Source organism: Arvicanthis niloticus, chromosome 9 (assembly GCF_011762505.2).
Source record: "Arvicanthis niloticus isolate mArvNil1 chromosome 9, mArvNil1.pat.X, whole genome shotgun sequence".
NCBI classification, from domain to species: domain Eukaryota; kingdom Metazoa; phylum Chordata; class Mammalia; order Rodentia; family Muridae; genus Arvicanthis; species Arvicanthis niloticus.
In genome coordinates, this window is record NC_047666.1 from 1,355,490 (window position 1) to 1,379,106 (window position 23,617).

Sequence of the window (23,617 nt, forward strand, 5' to 3'; positions counted from 1 at the left end):
GAAAAGATGGAGCCAAGACAATGTAATCTGATCAAGGCTTGAAGTTTAATGTTCAGCTTTCAATAAAAAGGGGAAGCCTCACCTCCACCGGCGATCCCCATCTTGCTTCAGCCGGAGTGAGTGAGGGGAACCCATCCTAGTCACAGCCAGAGGTGTCTCAAGGCAGTCTATTCATCTCAGTTCCTCTAGCAAGCTGTACATGCACCCAAGGTGGGTAACACCACCTGGATCCTATTGTTTGGTCTACTGTGGTAAACAAGATCTTTCAGGCCTGCCTTAAGGCTGGGGGAAGGACACAATTATTATTATTATTATTATTATTATTATTATTATTATTATTATTATTATTACTTGAAGGGTTTAAATATGAAAGTATTTCACTTATTCATGTATTCACATTTTTTCTGTACAAAAGGGTTTTAACATACTTGATCATGTTTTGCTTCCAGAAATCCTTATAAGCAAACTATAATCCCACAAGACAGGTCCATTGATCAAGCTTTCAGGGGCAGCCTAATTAATGGACCCATGCTATAGAATTATGGCATTCAATAAATATTAATAATGTGAACTCATACTCACTCTGTGCCTTAAAATAATCAAAAATAAATAGATCATCTTATATGGCTGAAGGTTTCTCACATGAAAAATAAAAGCATGGTAAGAATTTAAGGTCAAAATTCTAGAGTGATCCTCAGGAACAGGTAGAAGTGGAGGATATTATGTTACACATCCAAAGAAAATGAGCACACAAAGTTTATTTTTATGAAAACTATAAAGTCCAGTAAAGGTTGGAAGCTAAGAGCATAATGGCTAAGCCATATTATACTCTTTTGGTGTGTGAGCCATTCTTTAAAAAGCTATTAGTTTCATAATAGGTTGTGATTTACACGAAAGTTACAGAGATAAAGAACTCATGTGTGTTCTTACCTCATCCTCCTACAATTATCCTAGTTCAGGTGAGTGCAGTATTTAAGAAGTTAATGATGATGCATGGCTGTTAGTATAACTGGACAATCACTCCAAATTCACCTGTTTTCCCTAATGTCCCTTTCCTTAATACATGATTTTAACAAAGATACCCTATTGTCCTTCAAACATGATCTATGAAAATTTCTTAGACATTTTTGTTTTTAATGGTATTGGTGGTATGAATTAACATGCATAAAATCTTTTATTATTTGTATTTGTTTGATTTTTATTTATTTATTTTACATTCTAATCCCAGCTTCTCCTTCCAGTCATTTACCTGCACCTCTGCTCCCACAACACATCCACTCCTCCTCTCTTTCTTTTCAGAAATGAAGATGTTTCCCATGCATATCAATTAGCCTTGGCATATTACCTTGAAGTGGGGCTTCTTCTGTTGAAGCTAGAAGCTGCCTATTTAGGGGAAAAGGTCACAAAGACTGACAACAGAGTCAAAGACAACCCATTCTCTCATTGTTATGAGTCCCACATGAAGACCTAGCTGCACAACTATAACATATGTGCAAAGGGCCTATGTCAGTTCCATGCATTCTCTCTGGTTGGCAGTTCAGTCTCTGTGAGCCTCTATGGGCCTGGGTTAGTTGATTCTGTAGTTATTCTTGTGATGTCCTTAACACCCCTTGGCTCCTACAATCCTTCCAACCCATCATCTGCAGGATTTCCTTAAGCCTTGCCTTATGTTTTGCTGTGGGTCTCTACTTCTGTTCCCATCAGTTGCTGGGTGAAGCCTCTGTGATGATGGATAAGCTAGGCTCCTGTATGCAAGTGAAGGATCCCCGAGAGAGGAGTCCCTTACTCCAGTCTCAAGATGTCACGGCCACCCAATAATTCACAAGACACCAATCTAGATGCAATCAGCAAGAGGTGTATTTCGGGATCAACTGGCTGATGGTCAATCTATAACTCACGCAGGAGTAGAGGGATTGACAAGACAGCCTAGTTAGGGGCAGTTTTATATAGGGGAACCCACAAATGGGAGGTGAGGGGGGTAGGTGAAGGGGGTAACCAAGGAAACATAACATAAAAATAGTAGAAAGTCTTCAAAAGTCCCAACCTGTAATTCAGCCAGAGTCATTTGGAAACATCTTGTACACTCATCTTTCATAAGAATGTAACCTTGTTCAACCATCCAGTGCTTTGGGCCTTCCCCACCGCAGCTGGGTTCTCTTCCCTGAGGTCTGAGGAATGTTAGTCAGCCTCTCCCTTCCTCTCCTGAATGTTAATCCAACAAGTGTTTTCTGACTCAGGATAATGTACCCCTCCCAGAATGTAGAATGTATTCCGGGGCAGTGCAGACCTAAAATCTCACATTTAGTTCTGCTTTCTTGGTGGAACTAGTGAACCTGCTGGCCTGCATTTTTTTGCTCAGGTCTAGGGGTCATAAAACTTTCTATATTTTTCATAAGTTTTCGCTACCTTTCACAAGTATAGCAGAATATCATTAACAGTGTAGTCCCTGGGTTGGTGTCCCAATCTCTCCACTGAATGTCTTGCTTGGTTACAAGAGATGGCCAGTTTAGGCTCCATATCCCCCATTGCTAGTAGTCTTAGCTAGGGCCACCCTCATAGATTCCTGGAGTTTCCATTATCCTATGTTTTTAGCTCATCATAATGATGTCACACCCATTCTAGCTGCTTCTCCAAGTCTTCTCTTTAATACTCTCCCACCACCTGGTCCCACTTAATTTATGTGTACCTCCTCCCTCATTCTATCATCTCCCCCCATCTATGTCTATTGTATTTCTCCTCAGATACTATAAGTTACATTGCTGATTTCTAAGTTTATTTTTGTTAGATGGGGTTTGTGTTGTTTACCTTGGTGTTTGTTTCCTCTTGATCTTTTAGCTAGAGTTAATGCAGTTTTGGTGATCAGTGAATCTTTAGGTATAGTAAGGTATCTCCTCTGTAGTTTTTGTGACCTGTAAAAGCATGGCCTGGTGTCCCTGGTGCTGGTGTAACTTCTGGGAATGTGAGCAGAGTTGTGGGCCAGAAAATAGAGGCCAAAAGCTTGGGTGGATTTTAAGGTTATTGTTTGTACTTTAAGAATAGTTAGCAGCATAGGGCTTGGGGCAGGATCTTGTTCAATTATTTTTTTAAGATTAGATAGGTTTATTATGGTTGGGTTATGACTATGCTCTTGTCACCTATAAAAGGTACATGCCATCTGTGTGATGTTGATGATGATCACTTGATGAAAAAAATGCCTCTCCAAGTTCCTATATACATGAGCAGATCATGGTCCCCTCTCTTTGTGTTTCCCTTTGAAAGCCATTCCTAAAGGTATGCTGAATGTGGTCATGTGGTACTATGTTCTAGCCCTTGAATAAGAAATGTTACCTACATAAATTATTTGTGATATTCCTTTACGAGCAATTCGTTTTTCTTTCCCATTTATGTATTTGGTCATTTACTTCATCTCTGTGTAGTGATAGTTTGAATGATTTTGAATTATGTGCCAACATTGGGTTCCTTATTCAGTTTGCTCCATCTCTGCCCTTTGGGAGCTGTTTCATGTTGGATAGGTTTCTCTTTGCTTTGCTCTGATCATTTTGTTTTACGAGCACTCCCTTACTTTATAAGAAAAACATTTCTAGAAGATTCTTATGCAGTCCATGCCATATCTTGACCAAGTTATTAGTTTACCTAGGAAGTCCTCGTTCATTTAATAGAACAAACCAAAATTTAGAAATTCTGTGATATTAGGAACATGTTAATGAATTATAATACTTGTAAAAAAAACGACATTATTTAGAGTGATGTAAAAATATCTTCATTATTTGAGAAATAAGAATATTTCAACTAGATCAATATAAATTTTCATATTCTATTATGCAAATAGCTGATTGAGAAATGTTATATTTTCTATGCTGATAGGATCAAGAAATAGACGCTTCTGACAGATATTACTGACGAAAAAAATAGGACATTGTATTTATCAGTGCTTTTATTAAAGTGTGTTAATGTTTATGCTCCTCATACATAGAATAGTAAATGCTGTAATACTCAAAAGTCAGCATAGTTTTCTGGTTTAGTATGTCATGTGTCTTTTCCTTCAAAACCCTGCTACTCTAGTGGAATATGGTGGGGGCCAGGGAGCACACTCTACTTTATTTTGCCTAATGTCAAGTAGGCAGTGGAGTTGAACAGGACTGAATTTCTGGCCAAACATTTTAACTCTCTATCAAAAATAAGGCATACCATTTCACAATGCATCCTTTCATATTAAATTTGGAAAAATATTGTAGGAAAGATTCTTTAATGTTCGTGGTTCATTTGGGGTAAACACTGACTAGAATCTGCAAAGCAAACATTTTACTTTTCTTTTGTGTTGTTATGCATTTAGAAATCTACTCTCCAAATAGCTTAGGCTGGTCTTCAAATTATAATTCTCCTGCTTCAGCTTCCAGAGAACTGGGATTCTAGTTGTATACTACAATGATCAGCTTGGTTTTGTTTATTCCTTTTAGATTTTAATTTTTTTTAAAACAAGATTTAGTTAAACATATGCACACAGCACATGTATAGTTGCTTTTTCTTACCAATATGGATGGCTATAGTAATTCTGACTTTTCTCCTGGTCACCTGAGCAGATTTTGGGATGAGAAGTATAATTCATAAGATGATATGTCAGAGTTAGGACTTAGAAAGACCATATACCTACCCAGACACTATTAAAAAGAAAATCTTTGTTATTAGTATATGTTCACAAGGTGTGTTTGAATGTTTGTGATCACTGGAATACACAGACCATGACATGTATACAAATATTAGAAAATACCTTTATTTAATTCTCTCTACCACATGTGTCCCAGAGATTATTGCCACACTATGGCATTCTGTGACATGCTCTCTCACCCACTGAACCATCTTTGGAGTCTAAAATATTTTGATACACTGTCTGGCCTTGTATATCTTCTGTATACATATAGAATCTGCATCATAACACAGAAAAAGATATAATCAATTTCTCCTCATTCCCTTTTTCATAATCATATACTTTCATTTAAACTTGTTGGTATCAGCTTTGCTTGTAAGGGTGCTGGCTTTCAATATACCAAAACGTATTTAAAACAAAACTGTATGTGCTTAAATCTGATTTTTGTTGTATCCAAAGCATTAAAGAAGAGAATATTTCCTAACTGTCACTTACAATTTTCTTTAAAGTATCTTTTTCTGTTTTGTATGTCTTTTTTTAAGTGTCAAAAGAATGTCAATATGTCAGTGCAAAAGGAACAGTCTGTGAGACACAGACATATTGCTTCTCCTGTAAACTCTGCCTCCCTTCTGTTTATGCCTACTTTGGATTTTCCCTTCTGCAAACTACCTGCTCAGGAGTTTCCAAAATAAGGAGATGATTCTCTGTTTTAAAAATATTTTTAATAGTTTAGCTAAGGCCCCTTCCTTATTTTAATACAATCAAACCCAACACTATATTCACTGTTTCAGTTGTTACAGATAAAGTCGAATTAAGATATAAGATGAGGAAAATTGAATATACCATCTAAGAATAATTGTTAAAATACAAATTAATCTGTTAAAATCTTGGGGTAGAATTTGTATATTGTAAAGTTCAAGGTCATTTACTCTTCAGTACACATGGAAAGGTTAGAAAAAACATGTCTAAACATGTTCCTATATTTACTACTATCTGGTCATAATCTTTGGAAATGAAAAGTCAACAAAATAAAAAAAAAGAAAATTGACTATACACTTTTTGTGATTTCACTTAAAACAAGACTTTTGAACTGCAATAGTAACCATACAAGCCTTGAGAAGTAACTGGAAAAGATGAACAGAATGGAAAAATATCTACTTTTCATTAATACACTGTTTTAAAGTGAGACATAGAACAAAATTAAGTAAAGTCCAAAAACATATGAGATATGAGATAGAAGAATAAATAAGCCAATAGTAACAAACAGTGTCTCCTAGCTAGATGCTCAGGTGCATGAAGATACAACAGGAACTTCTGAAAGTGTTTTGCAGTTTGAATTTGCTGATGGTTATACATGTGAGTATATTGTCAAGATCACATAAAAAGTTTAAAACATTGCACTAAAAGAAAATTTACAGATTATTGTATGTTTCTCTTGTAATAAAATATCCAAGTCAATCAACTAAAATGACAAAAGTTTATTTGGCTCACTATCTGGGAGTTTTCAACTCCCAGCAGTTTATCATAATGGAAATATGCTATAGGTCAGAGCTCAATATTTAGAGGGTGGAGAGCAAAAGAAACAAGAATCAGAAGCAGGTCATAATACCCAATACAAAGTGTAGCCCTATGTGTCTAGAAGAATTCTAACTAGGACACACCTATGAATGTATTCACTACCTCTCCAAAGCATCACACATTGAGGATCGTGGGGTAACAGGTGGTACATATCCATATCAAATCCACAATAACTGAGTAGTCTAAAGTCTCTCTGACAGAATGTATATGTAAAAGTTACTTTTGGCCAGAATGTCTACAAATTGTTTCAAAGAACACTAGTCAACTTGCAGTTAGTAAACAGTTCACAACATCACTAAATACTAATGTCACATATAACATGAGACCCAGCATATAGAAAAGCAATTAAGATCACTTGCTTGAGGCAGAAGTAAAAAGGGGAGATCAAATTTGAATAAAATAATCTAAAGGCAGGAAATTTTTTTATTACTAACTTTCTTTGCTGTTGGAAAAAGTGTGTTACCTACTTGGACTTAGAACTGGACATGCAAGTAAAAGACCTGTTAAAATTAGGACAGGATTCTTACAATTGATTACACCTAGAGCCACCACTGGTGCTTAAGGGACCAGTCGAGTGTTACATGAAACAAAGAAGATCCAGTGGGTGGGGATATTTGTTTTTCTGAGATTATACCTCCATTAAGTTTCCATGGAATTCCTGAGCTATTTCCAAAGTCTAAAATATACCCCAAACATATGAAGCCCTAATTCTAACAAACTATCTTTATAACAACAATGTGAGCTAATATATGTTGTAGCCTTTCAAAAATGTAAAGAGCAACATGAGTGGTTTTGAGTTTTGTGAATTTGTATCATGCTAAGCAATTGTGTTAATATCATACTATTTGAATAAAAGGGCAAGTTAATAATGATTTGAAGTATTAATAATGCTTATCTCCAGAGATTTTGTTGAAAATTTTTTAGAAGAATAAACATGCCCAGATAACACATAAATTGCAAGTCACTGAAAAGAATTGCACAGTAAGGTAAAAATGAAAACACTTTTCTTTGACTTTTGTTATATTTAGTTTTTCCACACATTCATATTTGTGAATACTTTATCCAATGTTTTCATGAAAGATTGATTCTTTGCTTCAAACAGTTATGCCAAAAGCTTCTAAGAGTAACAGAACTAAAGTATCACCATACAAATTGAGTTTATAGTTAAGTTAGAACAAAGCTTTCAATAGAATGGCATTCTAATGAAATTCTAGTGACACTGAGAAAAAGCTCTGAGCCAATCTCTGAGAGCTAAACAATTTTAACACTTCTATAAGCCAAGACTTGTGAGCCTTCATTTTTTAAAAACTGTCAGCTACAGGGCTTGATTCTCAGTTCACTGTCTTACAGGAGCATAAAAATTGTATGTATGGTATATGATTTAAACATCTCCATTCTTATATCTATTTCAAGGGGGACAATACTTTACAAGTAAAGACCCTCCAAGACAAGTTTCAGAAATTCGACTTTCCCCTCTGCCCAGGTATTCAAGGGTCTTCCCCAACTTCTCTTCTATTAGTTTCAGTGTATCTGTTTTATGTGAAGGTACTTTATACACTTGTACTTGAACTTTGTACAAGGAGATAAGAATGGATTGATTTGCATTCTTCTACATGCTGAGCTTCAGTTGAACCAGCACCATTTGTTGTAAATGCTGTCCTTTATCCACTGGATGGTTTTAGCTCTTTTGTTAAAGATCAAGTGACCATAGGTGTGTGGGTTCATTTCTGGATCTTCAATTCTATTCCACTGATCTTCCTACCTGTCTTTGTACCAATACCATGCAGTTTTTATTACTACTGTTCAGTAGTACAGTTTGAGATCAGGGATTGTGATTCTTGAACAGAACACCCATGTCTTATGCTCTAAGATCAAGAATTGACAAATGAGACCTCATAAAATTGCAAAGGACACTGTTAATAGGACAAAATGGCAACCGACATATTAGGAAAAGATCTTTACCAATCCTACATTCAATAGAGGGCTAATATCCAATATATACAAAGAACTCAAGAAATTAGACTCAATAACCCTATTAAAAATGGGGTACAGAGATCAACAAAAAATTCTCAATGGAGGAAACTCCAATGGCCGAGAAGCACCTAAGAAAATGTTCAACATCCTTAGTCATCAGGAAAATGCAAATCAAAACAACCCTGAGGTTCCACCTCACACCAGTCAGAATGTCTAAGATCAAAAACTCAGGTGATAGTAGATGCTGGCAAGGATGTGGAGAAAGAGAAACACTCCTCCATTGTTGGTGGATTGCAAGTTGGTACAACCACTCTGGAAATCAGTCTGGTGGTTCCTCAGAGAATTGGACATAGCATTACCTGAGGACCCAGCTATACCACTCCTGGGCATATACCCAGAAGATGCTCCAACATATAACAAGGACATATGATCCACTATGTTCATAGAAACCTTATTTATAATATCCAGAAGCTGGAAAGAATCCAGATGTCCTTCAACAGAGGAATGGATATAAAAAATGTGGTACATTTACACAATGGAATATTACTCAGATATTAAAAACAAGGAATTTGAGAAATTCTTAGGTAAATGGATGGAACTAGAAAATATCATCCTGAGTGAGGTAACCCAATCACAAAAAGAACACACATGGTATTCACTCACTGATGATTGGATATTAGCCCAGAAGCTTGAAATATCCAAGATTCAACTCACAGACCACATGAACCTCATGAAGAAGAAAGATCAAGTGTGGGTGCTTTGGTCCTTCTTAAAAGGAGTAACAAAATACAGAAGGGAGCATATATGGAGACAAATGTGGGACAGAAACTGAAGAAGGGGCTGTCTGAAGACCATTCCACCTGGATATCCATCCCATGTGCTGTCACATGGTATATAGTATTTATGTTTGACTAGGCCCATTTCCTTCAAGCTTGAACAGTCTCTCAAATACATTTACATAAGTAGAGGAACTTGGCAGGATATGATGTATGTCTTAACTAAAACAAAGACAGATGTTGGCAGACACATTCATGATTAAATCACAAGCTAGAAGTCAGCAAAGTTTAACTTCAGATGTGTTCTCCTTTGTTTCTTGCCTGTAGTTTCTGTCTTAGCTTTTCTCATGATGGATAGTAACCTGTAAGCCAAATAAACCCTTCCCTTCCCCAAGTTGCTTTTGGTCAGTCTTTTATCACAGGAAGTGATAAAAGTGATAAACAGACTAAGACAGTTGGCATGACTTTTTTTGCATTTTATTTGCTTCTCTTGTAGAGTGAAAAATTATAAAGACCATTTTATAAAATATATACAGGCTTTTTCTTTACCCCTATACCTGAGCAAAAGAATGCAGGTTCCAGAAATCAGAACTGAATGTAAGATTTCAGGCCTTCACGGCCCCGGGATACATTCTGGGAAGAGTTACATTATCCCTGAGTCAGAGGACACTTGCTAGATTAACATTCCTCAAGCCTCAGAGAAGAGAACCCACCTGTGGGTGGGGAAGGCCCAAAGCAGGAAGACACATTGCTGACCACAAAGAGAAATGCAAGTCATCTAGGTGAGACTGAGAAATAGTTGAGCTAGTGACAGGGCAAGACCACATTTTGAGAATACAGAGTGTTTTCCACATGACCCTGATTCACTTAGGTTGCGTTCCTCTGGAATTCTCCGCTATTTTTATGTTATATTTGCTTAGCAACCTTTCACCCCCTCCTCACTCTCCAGGTTTGTGGTTTCCCCCTTTAAAAACCCTTCTCAGACTGACTGGCTTGTGTGAACCGAATTGACCTTGGCTAGCCAACTCTCCCAAATAAACCTCTGCTGATTGCATCCAGGTATGGTGTCTTGTGATTTTTGGGTGGCCATGATTTCCCAAGACTTGAGTAAGGGTTTCACGAGTTTGGAGTCTTCAATCTCACTTAGGAAGAGTTTCTCTGAGAAAATGAACTCAGAATATATTGACACATTTTCTGTTACTGCTTATTCTCAGTTACTTGTTCTTGCTTTTAGCAAAGTGAATTAACAGTGACTCCTAACTCAAATTTCTTTTAAAAACAGTTCAAGGACATTTATTTAACTCTATTTTTGGAAGGATTATGATAACATTAAAACATCCCACTCATGCTTTGTATTATTGTTTGATTTTATTGTGTGAGGGGAATATAAGGGAGCCATTGGTAAGGAAGGAGAAAGAAGTATCTTAGGGGAAATCTAGTAGACGACAGGTAACTTTATACCTGGAAAATGTATAATGGGGAGGGAGATTTAATTGAAGAGTGGGTTGGGAAAATGCCAAGAACCAGCTTTAAGAGAGGTTTTGAGGAAGAGTTGTCTGTGTAGGAATTTGGTCAAACTTAATTTTTAGTTAAAGTTAATTTTTAATTGCCCCAGGACACATCCTGGAAGGAGCACATTCCTTAGTCCAAGGACACCTGCTGGATTACCCTGCTAGATTAATATTCAGAGAAAAAGCAGATTAACTTTCCTCAGACCACAGAGGAGGGAACCCATGTATGGGTGAGAAAGACCCAGAGCACATTCTGTAAGATGGACCAATCCTTGCCACTTACAGACAAGGGAGGTCCTTGCCACCTCATTCCCCAAAGACCAATCAGTTTAAAAGTCACACTGTTCTGCCAATCATATTGTGCCTAGTCACTGTTTCTCTAGTCCACCCCTTAAACTGTATAAAAACTGCTCTTAGCCTCAACTCGTGGTTCTTCTTGCCTGCATGCGAGAGAACCACAGTGCACTGGATTATTATTATTATCATTAAACCTCATGCTATTGCAGTGAATCCTATTCATGAGTGTTTCTAGGGGAGTGTGTTCCCTGGTTTGGGATCTTAGGTCCAACATCTGGAAGCAATGAAACAAACAACTCAGCATCAAATCATGGATTATAAACTGATGGCCTGTGTTTTGCTCAAGACAGCTTTTCAGATTGACCTCTCTGTCTATATCTGTCTCTCTGTGTCTCTCTCTGTGTCTCTGTCTCTGTCCCTCTTTTTCACTCTCTGTTTCTTTCTCTCTGTTTCTCTCTGTTTCTCTCTCTTCCCCCATCTCTCTGCTGTGTGTGTGTGTCCCCTTGTGTTCATGTGTTTTGCTGGAGACAGCTTTTTCTTGTTAGTCTAATGTGGGGAAGAAATCTCACAGGTGGGGGGAGGCGACAAAGTCTCAGGGCGGTCCGGCATCAGGGCTTCCCGTGCCTACAGCGGAGGATCCCACATTCATGCAGCTGTTGGTGGGTGGGCCGGCGGCTGCATAGGCAAGGTTCCAGGGTTCCAAAAGCTGGGAATCAGGCGGAGAGACCATGGACACGTGGAGTCTGGTTTTCCAAAGCTTTTATTGTTCATGGCATGGTGAATGGACGCAACTGGTACGTGCTTCCCCCGCCAAAAGCCAGGGGAGACCAATCTTATAGGGAAGGGAGAAAGGGGAGGGAATAACTTAATTAGCTATGCCCCTGGCCTTTTGATAATTCATTAATATTTAAATCTCTGGAGGTGGAGACTTGTTAGTCACACACTCTAACTGTCCTACGTGACTGAAGGTAACAGGTTAAATGGAGTTACCTCATCCAAGGCCCAACAGTCTAAAAGCTCTCTGGATAGTTCATCTCTTGCAGATCAAAAGCCCAGTTTTTTATTTACATATCAATTCAGTCATTACCCCAGATTCCCAAGATCTCATAATAGAATCAGAATCCTATGAACCCAACCCCTTGATTCTTATAAAGAGACAGCAAGCATTAGCATGGACAATAAGATATCTGGGTGGAACCCCACCCTGATATTACCATTCCTATTATACCTGGGCCTGGACCTAAACTCCTTCTGTTTCAGGTTGACCTTGAGCTCTGTAATCTGCCTGCCTTTATATGCATAAAACAAACAAACAAAAACCTAGTTGGAATCTTGGGTTTCAATCCTCCACTCCCAGAATCTCTTTATCTCCTTAGTATCTTTCTGACAAGCTGGCTCATGATCCAGCTGCCTCTATTCTTTTAGATCTGTGAAACTCCTTATGCAACTAATGTTGCATTCTTTTATTTTCCATAGTTAAGAAATTATATTTTTTTGAATTTATGTTTTCAGTGTTTTCTCCCACAGCCATAAGGACTGTCTTGAAAGTCACAGTGTTCTATCATTTTGCTAAGACATTAGACATATCTCTCCTCCAAGACTCTGATTTTTTGTCTCTGATTATCATGTAGTCATTAACCTCAGCAGAGAGGACATTCCTTAAAGGAGAAACATGGAAATATTTATATTATTATACAAATAAGCCTTACACTTAAAGCAACCATCACTATTCATACAGGCCCATGCCTTGCTGGCTCTGTTCCTAGGGCTGGAACCATGTCATTCTGTTTTTTATTTGACCAAGCAGGAAACAGCATCCCTTTCTGTTTCAATTTGAGAGTGGAAATGTTAACCCTGCGTAGTTACTGAACCCTTGATTTGAGTGATGCAGACATCAAGGAGAAACAAAACCAATAAGAGTAAACCAACTGCAATTACTCTATTGAAAGACCCCCGAAAGGGGACCCTTACTCAAGTCCAGATCGACGTGCACCCAAAGACATAAGAGAGACCTTCTTGATGCAATAGCAGAGGCAGTTTAATGGCAAGGGCCCTCGGATCAAAACATATCTCACACAGGAGATAGAGGATTTGACCAAGAGCTCAGGAAGCTTGGGATATTTATGGGTAGAGGTTGGGGAGAGCAGGAAAATTTGGCACCGTTACATATGATTGGATATTTCAAACATCAGCAATTTGTGTAAACAATCATTTGAGCTGGCAGGATGACTAGTTTTTTTTGTTTGTTTGGGTTTTTTTTTGTTTTTTTTTTTTTTTTTTTTTGGACCATGAAACCTTGGACTTCTTGGAAAGGGGGAGAGAGAAGTAAACACCAGATAGCCCATTACTCACTTGGGTTTGTTTGGACTTGTCTGAGCATGTCCTTGTATGCCTTTTCATTTTTGGTCACCCTGCCCCTGGAAGGACTTAATATTTTTATTATGAGTATATTTAATATGTTGTTGGTGGTCTTTGCTGACCATGAATTCTATTATTGTTTCAATGCTGCTTTCAAATTTTGTTCTCACACTATCAGCAAATTCATCCAAGGAGACTAAAGAATGTATTCATGCACAACAACAACAACAACAACAACAACGACAACAAAACTACAGACATTTCCTCAATAGAAGTAGATCTCACTCTATAATTACTAACATGCATGATCTTATGATGTAGGAAAACCATATCCAAAGCCAACTTAGAAATGTTCCAAATCCTCTTTAAATGAAACTAGATTTTAGACAAGTCATGTTCAAAGGTATTATACTTCAAGGGAGTTATGCAGATTCAACAGAATAGTTAATGGTATTGCACTTAAAGCCTGATCTTAGTATTTTGAATTTGATTTCTCATAAATAGAACTGCTTCTTCTAAAGCATTAATCCCATCCTGAAGTTCCCTGTCAATATCCTCTTGGATCATCAATGCTATTTACACATATTTAGATAACTGATCTACATGATGTGCTATGTGAATTTATTTAACTAAGGATATATTGAATAAGACAAAACTAGAAATCACATCTATTAAAAGCTGATTCCCAATATCAAGGCTGCAACTAATTGTTTAGATCTCTTGTGAGACAAGGTAGCCTTATGTGAAGCTTGAATAAACAAATCTGGCTGCAAAGGGCAATCACCCCAGAGAAAATGTGGCTACTCCATGGGAGGGATACAGCCCAGAAAATTGAAAGGCTCTGGATGTAACTTTAGATGCTGCATGTGAAGTGGATTTAAGTTCCCACAGACGCAGACAAAATCTGTAATATTTCCATAATGCCCTGCAGGCCTAAGCAGGTGTCTATAGGTTATATTGGCATTTTTGTAAGGTAACTGCCTCAACAATATATTTGCCATATCATAATTAGAAATTATTTGTGTACTTACACCCATTAGACAAGGCAAAAGTCAGTATAAGGCTGGTCTCTGCTCTGGCAGATGTCTTTCAAAGTAAAAGAATGTAACATTTTCTAGGCAGTAGAACCAAGGTTTGAGATAACCACCAACTTTACTTTTAGTATTTTTAATTGTGCCTTAGGGACCAAATATGCTCTTGTTCCAGTTAATGCCTTATATATAATCTCCTTATTTTCTTCTCTTTTGAAGGATAATTCTTTTCTGACATCCTCCTCCAAATTAAAAGCACCACTGGGATAGGGTGGTTTGTCTTCCAATTCAGTTTCACTTTCTGAAACAGCAAGATTTGCCCATAAAGCCTTTGGGTGGGGGGCAGGTATAATGGTGACAGAAATGGTTTTCAGAAGAAATAACTAACACTAGAGATGTTTGTAAAAGCAAACTAGATACCTGCAATTTTATAAGCTTTATACATGTAGGACCCTGAAAGGACAGTGTGGTAGAGCACTGGCTAGAGATGGCCAGAGACCCAGCAGATTGGAGACCTGACAGGGTTCCCTGCAAGGGATGGTATGCATTTTACCATGCTCCTAGACTCCAGACATGAGGCCAAAGACCTCCATTTATCTGTGCCTTTCAGGCATGTAGGATAATGCCCCTACTAGCCTCTCCACAGGTAGAGGGCTTGACTACAGGCTGCAGAGCCTCAAGACATCTTCATATTTGTGAGATACCTAAATGCCAGACAGTGTAGCCAATTAAGCATTCCTTCCCAGACCCACCTTCTTCCAAAAGGTATTTGACCTCAGGCCGCACTAAGAACATGGGATATAGCTGTATTCACTTTCCACCATGATAATAAACATTTCAAGACCATGAACTACCTCTTGTCCTTGGGGCCTGCTGTGGAGAAACATGGAGAAGGTCATCAACTACAGAGCCACTGCCTAACCTTGCAATGAAGACCTCCCTGTGTTCCAGCCACACAGACCCAGCCATGACCCAGCCAAGCGAGTTGCCTCAATCAAGAGTCTCATCTACCCTGCAGGGCGTTGCTAGAGCTTCTCCCTCTCGTCCCTTTCAGCTGCGAGTTGATCCAGCTTGTATGCCCCATCTTGGTCTTTCCGAAGCCTCTCAGTAGTACCTGGGAGCCCAAGGTCTGAGAACGGGTGGTCTCTGGCTGCCTCCTGGCCCAGAGATCTTTAACCCAAGAGCTTTGGCCCACGAGGGGTATCAGACTGTTTTTTCTCCACCCCAGAGTGGAGTCACATGGCTTCTCACAGCCCAGTGTCTGCCCAGTATGGAGTGAACTCAGTCAGCTTCCCGTGTTTCTGTCCCCTGATCCATGGCACTTAGCCCTTTGGGTAGCAGATACAGGACCTACAATTCAGCCCAACAGAACCCACGCTCACGCATGCATCACAGCCATGTGTGTGTGTGTGTGTGTGTGTGTGTTTATATATCTATGTAAACATTTTAAACTATTAATTGAAATTAACCTACAATAGGACTAAGTCAAAGATTGCCAAGTAAAATAACTAGTGCCACCTGAGATTCCTCCCTTCCTGTTGCTATTTAGAAATGTCCCAAGACACTCCATATAATGCAGGATACTCTCATTGCTCTTGGTTTTCCAACAAAACTTAATTGTAATATTATATTGTTGAAAATATACTTACAGGACCTGGAGTACTAAAACTGATATTGGAAAGGAAGCTTCCTCTTTGCTAGCTAGCTGTCATAGCATTGAAAGTTGCTATTCAAGCTTCTGGGGAAAATAAGTCATCAACAGTCTTACCTACAAGTGAACCCTTCAAGCCATAGTAATAATCAGGCTGATAAGATATGCTCATGTATGCAATAGTGACACAATGTTATATAGGTAACTGATCACTTTCTCATTAAGTTTAAGGTCTGCTATAGAGGAGGAAACTCAGGAGTAGCACTGCATAGGTATCCAGGGATGTATAACCAGGAGCTCATAAACCCCAGGGGTAAACCCACTTCTATGATTCTGCTAAACAGACATAACTGTTAACTAACCTCAAATTCTTATCTCCATATCTATCTCCATTGAGATTGGTGTGGCTTTCAATCATAACATATTTTTCATTGAGCAGTGAATATAGATAAAAGTAGAAACACAGCTGGCCAAAATGAAGTGATTAAGCATGAGTGTATCAGTGATGTGTTCAGCTGCAAAAAGAATTTTGTACTCTCCTTTTTTTCAAGGCTCAAGGATAATTATGAAAGAGGCATTAAAAGATTGTAGAAGCCAGAGGTTGGGGAAAGCTAGTGTGAAACAGTATCACCCAATGATGATAAAGCCACTGCATTCATGGACTCAAAGTAGCTGTGGTTCCCTGCACAAGGTCAAGATTGTCAACAATCTAGCAAGGGACTCAAAAGGTCCTACTTATAGCTGTGGAGCTAATATTTGATTGCTACCTGAAGATTTGGAGTTTATTTTTATGGCTTTGGCCCCTGGTAGGTTACACACACTTCAGTGGATGTCCCAACACCCTTGAATATATTGGAAGCACAGATATGATTCCATGGATTATAAAAAGAAAAAAAGAAAAATACATAATGTTTGTAGGGAGAGTGGGGGTAAATTTGGGATGTTAGTGGGAAATGTGAGTGGCAAACATGATCAAAGTACAGTGAGTACATGCATGAAATCCTCAAGTATTTAATAAAATATTATATTTAATAAAGGATGCCAAATAAAAGAAAGTCTATAAATGTCAGAATCTAGGAATAGGAGGTCTAAAACTTTTACTTCTGTAATTCCAATTGTATTAATTGTATGTGTTTTCTATAATGTGCTTAAACTACATACAATAGTTAAAATCTCTACAAAGGGAAAAATGTGATTCATGGTTAAATATCAGACAGAAAGCCATTGTCATGACATTATAATGATTCATTATAGTTTTATCTTCAGAGAAGAGGTAAATCTATTAAATTAAGTGAAAATGTTACATATTGCTTAACATAAAAGGTAGCCATGATATTTAATTAAAATATACATGAATGTTGTTTAGTTTCCATACAATTTTCCACTTAATCCAAATAAATTTTTTCTTTATACATATTTACTTGTTTATCTTAGCAAGACATTTAGGTTTGGGATTAGGAATGTTGGAAATAGTTTCAAACATAGAGTTTTTAACACAAGGGTCCTTTCTTTGCAGAGTGACGTGAGCCCTTCCAGTAGTACCACCTCACTTCCCATCAGCCCTCTGACTGAAGAGCCTCTGCCTTTCAAGGTAAAAGATATTCACACACACACCCAAAATGTTTTTCAGTATTTTAAACTTAGCGAACATTTTATACTTTATAGTTACCCACAGATGTGAGGTGAGTTGGCTTATTCTTCTTACCTGGTTGGTTGCCTTTCATCTTATTTTGTTACCCATGAAATAGGGTCGTATTTCAGCTCCTTTAGTGCTGAGATTAGGCCTGTACATTTTCAGTGATCTCACTCTTCTTAAGATACATTATTTGAAGTGTTGTTTTGTTTATTTGTTCTATTACTATCTTAAGGCTTGAAAGTTGGAATTTTTGTGGAGCAATTGCCCACATCATGTATAACATGGGAGCTGTATTGTCACCTTTCGGTCTATATGTAGAGATTTTATATCACATGTTGGTGTACATGGAAGAATCTGTAGTATTTATTCTACTTATATTTCCCTAAGCAACAATACTTCATGGTGCAATTGTTACAAAATAAAAACACAAATTCTTTCCCCTTAAACACATTCTCCAAACTGAAGGTCTACACTACAAGTAGATAATTTTTTTGTTGCCTGCTAGGGTTAAGGTTTTTAGCTATAACATAAAAATTAACTGTACAAAAAAATGCAATCATTGAGATTGTTATTTGAAAAGGTCTACAGTAATCTGGATGAAAAATTAGAATATTGGGATATTCTTAAAGTGAACTTAAGTTTTAAGTTTATATTGCTTGCTTTGAACTCAGAGTGACATATAATTTAGTGTCCATTAGGATGTTCATGATAGTTATACCTAAAATTATTATTTGTGGTTTTGTACTTTTTTATTCAAGGATTTATGTTATTACAACTCATACTAAATATAGGCTATACAGTGATAGGTAGGGTTTCTCTTCATCACCATATTGTATTACTGAGTTTAGAACGCTGTCCATTAAGGATCATTTGGTCCTTTGACAACTGAGTTGCTTCATGATTAGTGACAGACTAAGTAAAATTATGAAAATCTCATTTGTATGTCAAAGTATTGATAACTACTGCATGGCATATATTGGAGTATAAATGATTTGACAAAATGAGGCCATATCTTAGGCTTCAAAGTTTAGTTTTATTTCAATTTTTTCCACAGTATGTGGGGCAGAGGTCAAAGAAAAAAATCCAGGTTTACTAAGGTCTTAATTAAAATTTTAGGGCAACACCAGATTTTTTCTTCTTAATATATGGATAAATTATAATGCTAAAATGAATGTGTTCTTACCAAAGGTTAAAATGAGTCATTTATATTCTAGAATCTGCTGATATAAAGCTAATATAAGTACAATTATTTTGTTGGACTATTTGACTGGTTATGAGAGATCAATACTGTTTTTGAGCTAATGTGTGTAAATGGTTCTTCAAAGCAATTAAGGTTTTCAAGAGTATGAAATATGCAGCATTGGCTTTCAGTGTCCAATGTACTTAGAGTTTGTAGTATTTTACTTATCATTCAAAAATATGATTTAGTCTTCAAAAATTTTTCACACTTATAAAATCATCTCATTACTACTTAAAATTATCTAAAATTTACTTTTCAATATGTAGTAAAACTCCACCATTAGCTCATTTTATTTTTTATTGGATATTTTATTTACACTTCAGATGCTATCCCCTTTCCCCATTCCCCACCCCTTAGAAAACCTGTATCCCATGCCCCTTTTTCCTTTTTGCACTTATACATTTTTTTAAAAATGTTAATCAAAGGCTTTATAAGTTTGGTAATGCTCAATCAGAAGTGTAACCCAATACCCAAACTAGATATATCAACTATCTTTGACTGGTGGAGACACATGAACATCTGCCTCCCTGTCTCCCCCCTCTTTCTCTCTATCATCACCAAGCTTCTCCTTTCCTTCTTCTCCTCCTCTCCTTACTCCTTCACTTCCTCTCAGTACTCCTCCGACCTTAGTTCCTTCTACATAACTGTTCCTGTTAAAATAAAACTTGTCTCTCAAAATACAATTAGAGCATATTTATGCCAATTTGTACCAGTGAGGTACAAGATAGTCCTAATACTCAATTCATCATTTTGTTGAATAACCAGAACGTCTGTCATGTATCCAAACTAAAACACTTAGTTCTGAACCTGGTTTTTCCTTGTCTTTAAAATAAATGTCAGCTGAAAACCATCTACTCAAATCTTTTCTCTCAAGGTAAATAGCCAGGATTGGCTATGAGGCTATAAGTTTCAACCCCATCAGAAATCCAGAATGACTGAGTTAACTGAAATTATGGGAAGCACAAAGCATAGCTTCTAAAACTTAGCCAATTTATAGAGACCTCTGAAGACCTGGACACTCCCTCTACTACAAAGCGTTGGAGCATCTGTTCTTTCGCCTTGTGGCCCAGGATCATCTGACAGACCTTAGTGCTGCAGAATTATTAAGGGCTGATTACTCTGTCTAGGCAGATATAATCAGTCGACTATTCTGCACGTGTGTTCTTTTCTGGACAGTAATTTGTCTGTAGATGGAAAGAGGCAATTCTTGTCTAGTGGCTGTCTCACCACAACTGGAGTAACTCCAAGGATGCTCAATTTCTTCTTAGAATTCAATACAGGAAGCTGTCAGGAGCAGAAAGGTCTCTAATCAAAATGAACATTAATACAGAAATGTTTGTCACGTCAATTCTGTGGACTTCTGATGTTTAGAAAACCAACTATCCATGTAAGGTAATCTGGACTGTTGTTTGTTAACTCCACTCAGCTATTTCTAAATAAAACATAGAAAACACCCTAACAATAAACTCCAAGCCATGAATTTGCTATAGTCCCTTAACTCACAGACTAACCATCTCAAATCAGTTAAAAAAGTTAAAGAAGGACTGGGTCTAGGCCTTGTATTCCTAAATGTGTTATACTGGTACATTGCCTATGAGAGTAAAAATATTCATTTCACTTTTATATCAATAAGAAGCTTGTACCAATGAAAACCTTAAAATTTGTAATCAAAGTAAATTGGTGCCATTTAAGAAATTATATCTTCATCTTGATAATAATTGTACAGATTTCTACTAATAGGTTATGGCTATGCAATAAATCCTAGCTAATCCTCTCTATTCCCACAAACCACTACTTTTCCCTAGAAAGACAGCCCAACATTTGCCACCTTAGTCCCCAAGCCCAGGGAATAGGGACGCTGACTCATCATTAGCTTCTTCAAGCTGATTATGGGCATTGAGATATTAGAAGAGGAGTGGGGGTGGGGGAAGAGTAAATTGATAAGCCTTTGATGCTGTGTCTTTACTGCATCCAGATGGAATTCCAGGACCTCAGGGGTTTGAACAGGTCTGCCCAGCTTGCTTGATGAGTAGATACCCCAAGGCTGATCATTTTGCAATATACAATTCTCAAAACAAATTTTAGTATCAACATAGTTTTTTTTTAAAGAGGGCTGACATTTTATTAAGGATGTTGGTTCTAACAGCTTTTCTTTTTTTCCCCTCTTTTATTACATATAATATTTACATTTCAAATTTTATCCCCTTTCCGCATTCCCCCCACCACCCAGGAACCCCTTATCCCATCCCCCCCCTCCTCCTGCTTCTATGAGGGTGTGCACCACCTACCCCCTTACTCCCCCTCCCCACCTTCAAATCCTCCCCCCACTCTGTGTTCAGCCTTCATGGGACCAAAGATCTCCTCTCCCACCTATGCCCAACAAGGGCATCCTCTCCTACATATACAGCTGGAGTCATGTGTCCCTCCATATGTGCTCCTAGGCTGGTTGTTTAGACCCTAGTGAGCTCTGGCTGGTTGGTATTTTTGCTCTCCTCATGGGGCCACCAACCCTTTTGGCTCCTTCAGTTTACTTTCTAACTTCTCCATTGAGAACCTTTGATCAGATTAATGGTTAACTGCGAGTATGTGCTTCTGGGTATGTCAGACTCTGGGGGACCTCTAAGGAGACAGCCTTATCAGGCTGCTGTCAGCTTTCCCTTCCTGTCATCCATATCAGCATCTATCTTTTGTGACTGAGCATGGAATGAATACCCAGGTGGAATGTTCTCCATACAACCTCTCCTTCAGATTCTGCCCCACACTTTGTCTCCATATTTGCTCCCTTGGGTATTTAGTTACTCCTTCTAAGAAAGACCTAGGCATCCTCACTTGTTCTTCCTTCTTCACGAGCTTCATGTGGTCTGTTAGTTGAATCTTTGTTGTTTCAAACTTTTGGGCTAATCTCCACTTATCAGTGAGTAAATACCATGTGTGTTCTTTTGTGATTGGGTTACCTCACTCAGGATGATATTTTCTTGTTCCATCCATTTACCTAAGAATTTCTCTAATTCATTATTTTTAATAGCTGAGTAATATTCCATTGTGTAAATGTACCACATTTTTTGTATCCATTTTTCTGTTGAAGGGCATCTGGGTTCTTTCCAGCTTTTGGCTATTATAAATAAGGCTGCTATGAACATAGTGGAGCATATGTTTTTTGTTATATGTTGGGGCATTTTCTGGGTATATGCCCAGGAGTGGTATAGCCGGATCCTGAGGTAATGCTATGTTCAATTTTCTGAGGAACCACCAGACTGACTTCCAGAGTGGTTGTACCAGCTTGCCACCCCACCAACAATGCAGGAGTGTTCCTCTTTCTTCATATCCTGGCCAGGATCTACTATCACCTGAATTTTTGATCTTAGCCATTTTGACTGGTGTGAGGTGGTATCTCAGGGTTGTTCTGATTTGAATTTCACTGATGACTAAGGTTGTTGAGCATTTCTTAAGGTGCTTCTTGGCCATTCATGTTTCCATAGTTGAGAATTCTTTGTTTAGCTCTGTACCCCATTTTTAATGGGGTTATTTTGTTGTTTGGCATCTAATTTCTTGAGTTCTTTGTATATATTCCATATTAGCCCTCTATCAGATCTAGGATTGGTAATGACCTTTTCCCAATCTGTTGGTTGCCATTTTGTCTTGTTGACAGTGTCCTTTGCCTTACAAAAGCTTTGCAATTTGATGAGGTCCCATTTGTGGATTCTTGATCTTAGAGCATAAGCCATTGGTGTTCTCTTCAGGAACTTTTCCCCTGTGCCTAGGTATTCGAGGGTCTTCCCCAACTTCTCTTCTTTTAGTTTTAGTGTATCTGGCTTTAGGTGAAGGTCCTTTATCCACTTGGAGTTGAGCTTTGTACAAGGGGATAAGAATGGATTAATTTGCATTCTTCTACATGCTGACCTCCAGTTGAGCCAGGGCCACTTGTTGAAAATGCTCACCTTTTTCCACTGGATGGTTTTAGCTTCCTTGTCAAAAATCAAGTGACCATAGGTGTGTGGGTTCATTTCTGGGTCTTCAATTTTATTCCATTGATCTTCCTGCCTGTCTCTGTACCAATACCATGCAGTATTTATCACTACTGCTCTGTAGTACAGTCTGAGGTCAGGGATGGTGATTCCCCCAGAAGGTCTTTCATTGTTGAGAATAGTTCTTGCTATCCTAGGTTTTTTGTTATTCCAAATGAATTTGTAAATTGCTCTTTCTATCTCTATCAAGAATTGATTTGGAATTTTGATGGGGATTGCATTGAATCTATAGATTGCTTTTGGCAAGATGGCCATTTTTACTAAATTAATCCTGCCAATCCAGGAGCATGGGAGATCTTTCCATCTTTTGAGATATTCTTCTATTTCTTTCTTCAGCAACTTGAAGTTCTTGTCATACATATCTTTCTCTTGCTTGGTTAGATTCACTCCAAGATATTTTATATTATTCGTGGCTATTGTGAAGGGTGTCATTTCCCTAATTTCTTTCTCAGTCTGTTTATCTTTTGAGTATAGGAAGGCTACTGATTTGTTGGAGTTGATTTTATATCCAGCCACATTGCTAAAGTTGTTTATCAGGTTTAGGAGTTCTCTGGTGGACTATTAGGGTCGCTTAAGTATATTATCATATCATCTGCAAATAGTGAAATTTTGACTTCTTCCTTTCCTATTTGTATCCCTTTGACTTCCTTTTGTTGTCTAATTGCTCTAGCTAGGACTTCCAGTACTATATTGAATAGGTAGGAAGGGAGTAGGAAGCCTTGTCTAGTCCCTGATCTTAGTGGGATTGCTTCAAGTTTTTCTCCATTTAGTTTGATGTTGGCTACTGGCTTGCTGTATATTGCTTTTACTATGTTTAGGTATGGACCTTGAATTCCTAATCTTTCCAAGACTTTTAACATGAAGGGATGTTGAATTTTGTCAAATGCTTTCTCAA

The 23,617-nt window shown here is 37.8% G+C and overlaps 1 protein-coding gene across 6 annotated transcripts in view; it reads left to right on the forward strand.

The window, feature by feature from the left end:
* The window catches only part of Ccser1 (coiled-coil serine rich protein 1), a 1,108,363-nt gene that overhangs the window by 429,169 nt on the left and 655,577 nt on the right, over positions 1-23,617 (forward strand). For all 6 annotated transcript variants that reach the window (XM_034511175.2, XM_076939866.1, XM_076939867.1 and 3 more), the window contains exon 7: positions 17,338-17,412. In XM_034511175.2, coding sequence (XP_034367066.1) covers positions 17,338-17,412 — 75 coding nt within the window. The remainder of the gene's footprint in view (positions 1-17,337; positions 17,413-23,617) is intronic.